General features: G+C 43.9%; 1 protein-coding gene across 1 annotated transcript in view; it reads right to left on the bottom strand.

Annotated features, from left to right (window-relative positions):
* Positions 1 to 7,009, bottom strand: part of Dyrk3 (dual specificity tyrosine phosphorylation regulated kinase 3) — a 9,964-nt gene extending 2,955 nt beyond the window's left edge. The window contains exons 1-2 of the mRNA XM_028764636.1: positions 6,672 to 7,009; positions 4,824 to 4,935 (exon numbers count right to left, since the gene is read on the bottom strand). Coding sequence (XP_028620469.1) covers positions 4,824 to 4,935; positions 6,672 to 7,009 — 450 coding nt within the window. The remainder of the gene's footprint in view (positions 1 to 4,823; positions 4,936 to 6,671) is intronic.
* Positions 7,010 to 8,637: the final 1,628 nt, after the last annotated feature.

The following is an 8,637-nucleotide window of genomic DNA, read 5'->3' on the forward strand; positions in this document are numbered from 1 at the left end:
GAAGGAAGGAAGGAAGGAAGGAAGGAAGGAAGGAAGGAAGGAAGGAAGGAAGGAAGGAAGGCAGGCAAACAGGCAGGTCAGAAATGAATTCCCTCCTTCCTTCCATCTGTCCATCCAATATTCACGAATACCTACTGTTCACAATATAGCCCTGGCACTAAAAATCAAGTACTCTTAAGAACTTTAATCTACCTATAAGGCTGAACTAGGCAAAGAATAATGGCTTGGCTTTAGTTAGATTTATGTACCAAACATGAATATCTATATGCAACTTAGCCAGCTTTCCTTAAATCATTTACAATCTAATTTTAATACACCTAAATATTTACTGCTAAGCTCTTTGGAATGCACTGTACAGATACAGGGAGTCAGAAGGGCTGTGCTGGGCCCTGACTGTACTACTCAAAGCTCTATGACCTGGGACCATCACTTGAACTTTTCACAACTTTTGTTTCTTCGTGTGTAAAATGTGGATAATACCTACTTGCAGCACATTGTGAGAGTCCAACTATATTTAAAACAGGAAAGACTCTCACAAACTATGTAACTGACACAAAAACACTGGCTATCGTTATATAAAATTCTCAAAATGTGACCACTTAAGCTTCTGCACTCTCTCCCTTTCCCCCTGTGGATATTCTCTTCCTCCTGTGATGACTCCATCCACATTAAAGGCTCCTTCTACTGACTGTCAGCCAAGTGTCTAGCCAAAGGGCACAGCAATAAGTTTTTGCATGGAAACACCTAACTTACTTCCTCCCTCCCATAAAGGTCGCCTTCTGCTTGCCATTCAATTGAATATGTTATCTTTCTAGAGATATTCACGCTTTACCATAAATTCACTGATTTAGTGCAAGGAATGCCTCTCTAGGTGTTGTCATTGGGTTGTGGGACATTTTCTATGGTCCTGCATCTGACCCTGGACATTTCTCTGCCTGGTGACGGTTGCCTTGACTCTGAAGGCCTTCACTTCCGTGTGTGATAGAGAGGCGGGGGTCTCAGGCTCAGTATGTTACTAAGAACAAGTATTTAACAGAGGTCTAATTTCCATAGAATTACTCTAACAAAACTAAGCATGTCACCAGGATCTCCTGATTCCCGGCTTTTTTTCCCATCAAGCCTTACCTGTAGTCTCTGCAAATTAAATCCTTGACACTACCCAGAATTTCACAGGGCATGTCCAGGTTTCATAAAGTCCCTGGAAACGTAACCAGGGCTGTTCTGTCCTTGCCCCAAAATTCTGTAGACAGCATCCTCATTTTGTCCTCCCCCCTCACCTGTGCCTGCCTGGCTCTCATCACACCCTGTCCCTGCTCTCTTTGGGACACAAGGTCTGTAATTCCTGAAGTGTGGTTTCCAAGACAGTGGATAGCCCAGATATGTTCCGCTATAGGTTATCAAAGCTCAGATCTTTTTCCACACAGGGAAGGAATCTTTCCTTACCATGCTTTCCTTTCTTATATAGCTCAAATCCTTATATGCATCAACTATATACCAAGTCTCCTGTGATATAATAAAACATTCTTCCCCTTTTCCCTCAGTCTACAGCTATGGTGGTTTGAATGAAAACGGCTCCCATAGGCCCACAGGGAGTGGCACTATTAGGAGGTGTGGCCTTGTTGGAGGAAGTGTGTCACTGGGGGTGGGCTCTCAAGCCAGGTCCAATGTCACTCTTCCTTCCTGCTGCCTGCTGATCCAGATGTAGACCTTTCATCTACTTTTTTCAGCACCATGACTGTTAGATGAAACTGGCTTCTTTTTCTTTTTTATAAAACACAGCAATGACTGTCTGCAAGCTACAATGCTTCCCGCCATGACGATAATGAACTAAACCTTTGAAACAGTAAGCCAGCCTAAACTAAAAGTTTTCCTTCATTACACTTGCCTTGGTTGTGGTGTCTCTTCACAGAAATAGAAACCCTTAGTCAACAGTATTTGTATATATGATGATAGTAGTTATGAAATACTATATATTTCTAGCCTAGGATTGTAATCATAATAATCAGAAAGGTATATAAGCCAGATGCTGGTGGCACACACCTTTAATCCTAGAACTCTGGAAGCAGAAGCAGGCAGATCTCTGAGTCAGAGGCCAGCCTGGTCTTTAGAGCAAGTTCCAGGAAAGCCAGGGGCTACACAGAGAAACCCTGTCTCAAAAAACAAGTAAAAACTGACAAAAAAAAAAAAAAAAAAAAGAAAGCTATACAGTGGACTCAACCAAGTATTTTGTTAACCATGTAACTAAGTACAAGAGACAGATCAGGCAAGAGTTATGTTCTGTTTCTTAAAAATGCTTCATGTGTACCATTAATGTGGAAAGCATACTGGGTTTTAAATAAAATGTGCTACATTAGTTGAGTCCTCAAAAAATATTGCTGGATTTTGAATGAATAATCTCCTAATCCAGATATAAAAACCTACCTACCCTTGGGAGCAGAGGATGTGCCTCAGTTGGTAGAGTATTTGCCTACCATGCATGAGGTCCTGGGTTCAATCCCCACACACCACCATCAAAACAAAAAACTCCCACCTTCTACCAGGTCCTGACCTTAAATCTCTGCAACAAAGAACTTGGACCGATAGAAGCCTTTAGGCTGATGATTGACAGATTAGAGGAGCAAGTGAAAGCTCCCTGTAAAGCTCTGAGGCTGACTCTGAGGCTGTGCCAAGACTAATGGACACTCCGAATGGAATCATAGCATTAGGGATTGTAAGTGCTTCCACGGGGTCAAAAAGCACTTTTCCAGCCAAGTTTGTAAATAACAGAGGCTGAGGAGACGGGGTAGAGGTTAAAGTGTTTGCATGAGGACCCGTGTCAGCACTGGGTGGGCAGAGAGCCTGCCTAATTCCAGCTTCAGAAGACAAAAACAGAGCAAGCTGGCTAGCAAGGCTGGTCATGTGTGAGAGCTCTTGATCGAGAGACCAAAGAATAAGAAGAGGATACATCAGTCTCACACACACAATAAAAATGGATAAGGGGTTTAAAAAACAAACAAACAAACAAAACAAAACAAAAAAACCCTTGCAACAACATGCTAGATTAGAATCTAAAAATCTTAGGGCTTCTCCATAACTGCTACCCTAAACAACATGCAGTAAGAAATTCACTTGATTCTGAAATATAATTTGAGAGACATATAGGATAGAGATCAGCATGGATCAACTCTGACCTAAAGTTAAATGAGGTTTGTGCCCTATGCCCAACTACAGGGGACTTTCAATGCAGTGTTGCACTGACTGACAGCAGGGAGCCAGGACATGCGATGGTCACCATAGAGATGACTCTGGATTTCTCAGAGGTGTTCAGAGACCACAGAAATAAACTCTCAGGGATGGAAAGAATCCCCACTGCACTCCAGAAGAGATTAAAAATAGGGTGACCAGACTTCCAAACATCTTTAGACCACACTTGTAATATTATTAGCCTTGAGAGTGGTAAAACCTAGGGAAGAACTTGAAACAATTACAAGCTAACAAGATGGCTCAGCAGATAAAGGCGTTTGCCACTAAGACTGGACAGACACACACACACACACACCCCACAAAACATGTACAAATAAATATACTATTCTTAAAGCAAAATTACAGAGTAAAATCAGAAAGGAGCAAAGCAACAAATGTAGGTTTAAGAGGAACCACACAAGGGAAAAGTACAAAGCAGTCAGCTCAAGAAGTCAGAGGCTTCATCAGATGACACATTGTAGCATATTTTAAAGTCACAGACCGCAAACTTGTCCAAACCCTGCTCTACCATGCCACATATGCCAGTGGACTGTGAATTCATTTCATTATTACCTTAAACGAAACAGTGCCAAAAGCTAAGGGTCTGGAGTTCAAAAAGGATCTGAATGCATCAAAACCCAAGCTGGACGGGTGGTGGTAGTGCAGGCCTTTAACCTCAGCACTGTAAGTTCCCCAGCAGCCTGGCCTACAGAGTGAGTTCCAGGACAGCCAAGGGCTACACAGAGAAACCCAGGTTTATTGTTTAAACTTAACTTATGAGGTTTTTTTTTTTAAAAAAGCTGTCTTTCATATACTGATCTGGCAGGACTGGAGGAGGAAAACTGAGCTGATTGTGAATTCTGACACTATTTTCCTTGTTACTTCGTTTAAAAGAGGCCTTTGTAATACTCTGTTTGCCATCTACTATAAAAAAGAGACATCACCTAAACAAGAGTACTCCCCCCACCCCAAGTGCCATACCTACCTACCCCAGCAGAAAGAATAAGGAAAGGGTGGACTTCAAACCTAAACTGTTCCAAAAAGCTGAACTCAAACCACAGGAACTTTTTCCCTACGTCAGGAGAAATCAAAAGCAAACTGAGCAGGGTATAGTAACATACCTATTTAATCCCAGTACTCTGGAGACAAAGGCAGGCACAACCTTGACTTTAAAACCAGCCTGGTCTACACAGAGTTCCAGGCCATCCAGGACTACATACTGAGCAACTCTCTGTCAAAACAATAATTTTTTAAAAGACAAAAGAAACCCCCCAAAATCAAAAACCCCAAAACAAAAGAAACTAACCCACAATAACAAAGGAAGGTCTGGGTTGCCAGTGACACAGAACTACACCTGAGGCCTAAGTAGCACTTCCTCTTCCTCAAGACAATCTTTTTTTTTTTTTTTTTGGTTTTTCAAGACAGGGTTTCTCTGTGTAGCCCTGGCTGTCCTGGAACTCACTCTGTAGACCAGGCTGGCCTCGAACTCAGAAATCCACCTGCCTCTGCCTCCCAAGTGCTGGGATTAAAGGCGTGCGCCACCACTGCCTGGCCAACCTCAAGACAATCTTAAGAAAGAATGATTTCCTTTACTTACTTACATTTAGCCTTCTGGAGACAGGTACTTCAGAGGGATTGCAAAGTGTGTTTGAATAGGGTGGGCACTTGGTTTCATCTATCATCATGAAGGTATCATAGACACCATCCCCCAATCTAGGAGAAATGGTTACAGATAAAACCGGTCAGTAAGTCAACAAAATGAGTTTGCATTTTCAAAACACTCCTGGCCTTAACTATTTCTTACCCTTTCTGACACTGCACAAAAACAAGCCCAGCGTTGGGCAGTGAAAGAGAAGATCTCAAGCTTTCTTAAACTTTTATTTATTTATTTATTTATAGACAAGGTTGTTACAACCTTGTTCCCTGGCTGTCCAGGAACTCATATGTAGATCCACCTGCCTCCATCTCTACACCAATACATCTGTTTCCTTTTTCTTTTTAAAGAAAGAAAAAATATTTCTAGATTCAAATTTTAAAACAGTTACAACAGGATGGTGTGGTAGCACATTCCTCTAATCCCTTTACTCAAGAGGCAGAGGCAAGCGGATCTCTGAGAGTTTGAAGCCAGCTTGGTGTACAGAGTGAGTTCCAGGACAGCCAGAGCTACATAATAGAGACCCTGTCTCTAACTGACAAACAAATAAGTAATTGAAATAGTTACAACAAATCTTACTTTCTGAATGTTGTTCAAAAAATGAGGGACCATCAATTAATATTACTTGGAAATGAAGGCTAATTGAGTAAGAAACATAAAAACAGAAATAAATAAACGTAACAGGAGTTTGTTTTAGAATTCAAGTCTGAGACCTGGATTCTAGTCTCAGCATCTGGCTGTTCTGCCTTCCCCCTCTGAACAGGCTCACAGGTAAAATGGGAAGAAAAAGATCGTCTACACTCTCAGACTAGCAAGAAACAGAAGACCTTCTCTTCATTACTTTATGCACCTACTTACAGCTAACTTATGAAAAAGGCAGCCAACAGGAAGCCACTCGATACCTTACAAAATATACCGAATCTCTCTCCTGCTATATGGACATTTCAAATGCTAACAGAGTACAGAACAAGTCTGTTTTGACACTGTGGGTCCCCCGAAGTGAAGGCACACAAACAACGGGCAGGATTTACTAAAGCTACAAGATGGTCTTGAATAATGCATGTTATCTGCTCCCAAGATTACGGATTTCCCGGTCAACACGTCACCGGTTCACGTTGTCATCTCAGATGATATACTACGGACACAACCATGACTAGGTAACATTTTTCATTGTCTTTAAAATACATATATATATATATATATATATATATATATATATATATATATCTTGGATTATTTCAGTCACTTTTGAGATCTGTCTTATAAAATTACTTCTGGGGTTTAACAGAAGTGTTAAAGGAATAAAAGGTTTTTTAAAAAAAAAACAAGAAATTAAAATATCTTCTTTAAAAAAAATACATTGACGTTCAGACAGAGTGTTTCGATATCAAAAGGCAATTTTCTGGCCGGGACCGGTCTCTGCCAAACAGCACGATGAAACACACAGGGACCAGCACCGCATCTGCAGAGCAACAGCCAGATGCGAACGACCCGAATGGGTTCCCTTAGCCAGGGCCCGATGCGGGGGGGAAAAAAGAGACCCCCACAAAGCCAGGCGGCATCTGGGGAACAAGGTCCAGGGTCTCTGCTCTTCCACCCCAGGGGCAGGGCGGGCTCCGCACACTCTCGGAGCAACAGGGCGAGGTTCACAGGTCTTGCGCACAGGTCCCAGCCCCAGCTCTCCGGAGGCCGCGCTGTCCCACCCATCCTCCCCCGCCCTTCCCGCTCACCGCGCTGATGGACAGGCAGCCCATACCCGCAAGGAGTCCTCCCGCTCCTACCCGGGCGCCGTTACCTCCGCTGCTGCGGCGGGAGCCCAGCCCCCGGCAGCGCCGCGTCCTTCCTCCCGCGCTCGCGGGCTGCACCTCCCATCGCGAGCTCGCCCCGCGGGCACACAGGCGGCGGTTGGCCGGGTGGGTCGCCTCCAGCTCCGCACCTGCTTGCTTCGCTACCAGCCGCGGGTCGGCTCTGGGCTCGCGCGGTCCACAGGGTGACCACGCGGGAGCGGCCGCGTCGCCTAGCAACCGCGCACGCCCTGCCGCGCCTGCGCAACGCCGCCGCGGGAGGGGGGAGAGGCGGAGCGACGGGGGTGCTGTTCAGGGTAGTGTGCTCGTAGGTCCTTTTTTTGCACATGAGGAAACAGGCTCCAGAACCTGCGCTTCTTCGTACTCACCTAGCAGTGAACCCAAACATGGAAGTATCAGCAGCACAGCCTTCCTGCTCAGCAGACCGCTTAGAGAGTTCTGCGTATCTCTAATGCGCATCTCTTTCTGAAAAGTACAATGTGATAAATCTATTTCGACAGTTAGAACGTGGAAAGAAAGGCTGTTAAGCCACAGAAGAGCTGGCGGTTGTGGTGTTGAGCTTGGTATCCACCAGATTTCTTAAGGCTGCAAAACTCCTCTGCAAGAGCGGGTTTGATTTCCAACACGCTCATGGCAGTTCACAACCATCCATAACTCTAGTTCCGAGGCGTTCAGTGCCCTCTTCTGACATCTGAGAGTAAGTAGCAAGCACATGTGTGTACAGACATAAACTCATTGGATTGAGCCCACTGGAGCCATCAGAAAAACCAAAGGTTCTTCCACGCATCGGACGCGCACGCCACCGAGTGCACACTAGAAATTTGTTGTTGTTGTTTTGTTTTGTTTTGTTTTTGTTTTTCGAGACATGGAAATTATTTCAAAGAGCATAATTTCATGAATCTTCAAATGTCCAACCGAGGCCCCTTTCTGGGTTCCTAAAAGTCACAGTTCCCCTTCTCGTCTCAGAAGAGCCACACGTCTCTTTACAGCTAAGAATCCTTCCATTTGGGACATTTTACTTTCTTCTGTTCAGTGTTGCCTTAGCCTGTGATATAAGCAAAAATGTTTTCTTCAGGGCTGGGGAGATGGCTCAGCACTTAAGAGCACTGGCTGCTCTTCCAGAGATCCTAAGTTCAATTCCAGCAACCACATGGTGGCTCACAACCATCTGTAATGGGATCCGATGTCCTCTTCAGGTGTGTCTGAAGACAGTGACAGTGTACTCACATATATAAAATAAATACATCAAAAAAATGTTTTCTTCAATGATGGCCTTTGTTTCTAAATAGCTTTTTCTGTCGGTCTCTCCTTCATCCACAACAAGTACGGAAAAGCACTAGATGATTTTTGTTTGTTTTTGTTTTTAAATTGGGCTCTTTGACTCTTTTGTTTGAAGACTTTTCCTGTTTGAGTTCCATGGCAACAAAAGGCAACTCCTAGCTCCAAGATTACAACATTCTACTAAACGATTCTGCTGTTGGGACTTCTAAGAGGTGAACACCTCAAACTACTTTACTACGAGAAAGGGTTGATTGAGACTTGTCTGGACATGTTTAATTACCTCGTTGCTGCGAATCACTGCAAGTCTTCTGTCTTTAAGACACACCTCTCAGAGCCAAGCTAAAGCTTTCCTGCTCGGCTTCTTGCCTCTAGGGGAGTTGGGGAGTAGATACAGAGAGGCTGGCTGCCTTTGTCTTTTTATTTCCGTGGTCAAGGGAGGGAGAACTCCTTGAGTGTGCTGGACCTCACTAGTTTCTGACCTTGGTGACTTAAGTACCTTCCAGTATTTCTTCAAAGAACCCTTATTTTATAACAATGACCACACCCTCATTAAGCAATTACCCTGTGCCCTCCAGCTCTTGAGACGCCTCATGGTTACATATGTGAAATCTATTGAAATATATGCAAAATATAGTTGATAAATGTTAAAGTAAGTTAAGGAGGGGAGGGTATACC

This window comes from Grammomys surdaster, unplaced genomic scaffold, assembly GCF_004785775.1.
Source record: "Grammomys surdaster isolate TR1022 unplaced genomic scaffold, NIH_TR_1.0 145, whole genome shotgun sequence".
Classification (NCBI taxonomy): domain Eukaryota; kingdom Metazoa; phylum Chordata; class Mammalia; order Rodentia; family Muridae; genus Grammomys; species Grammomys surdaster.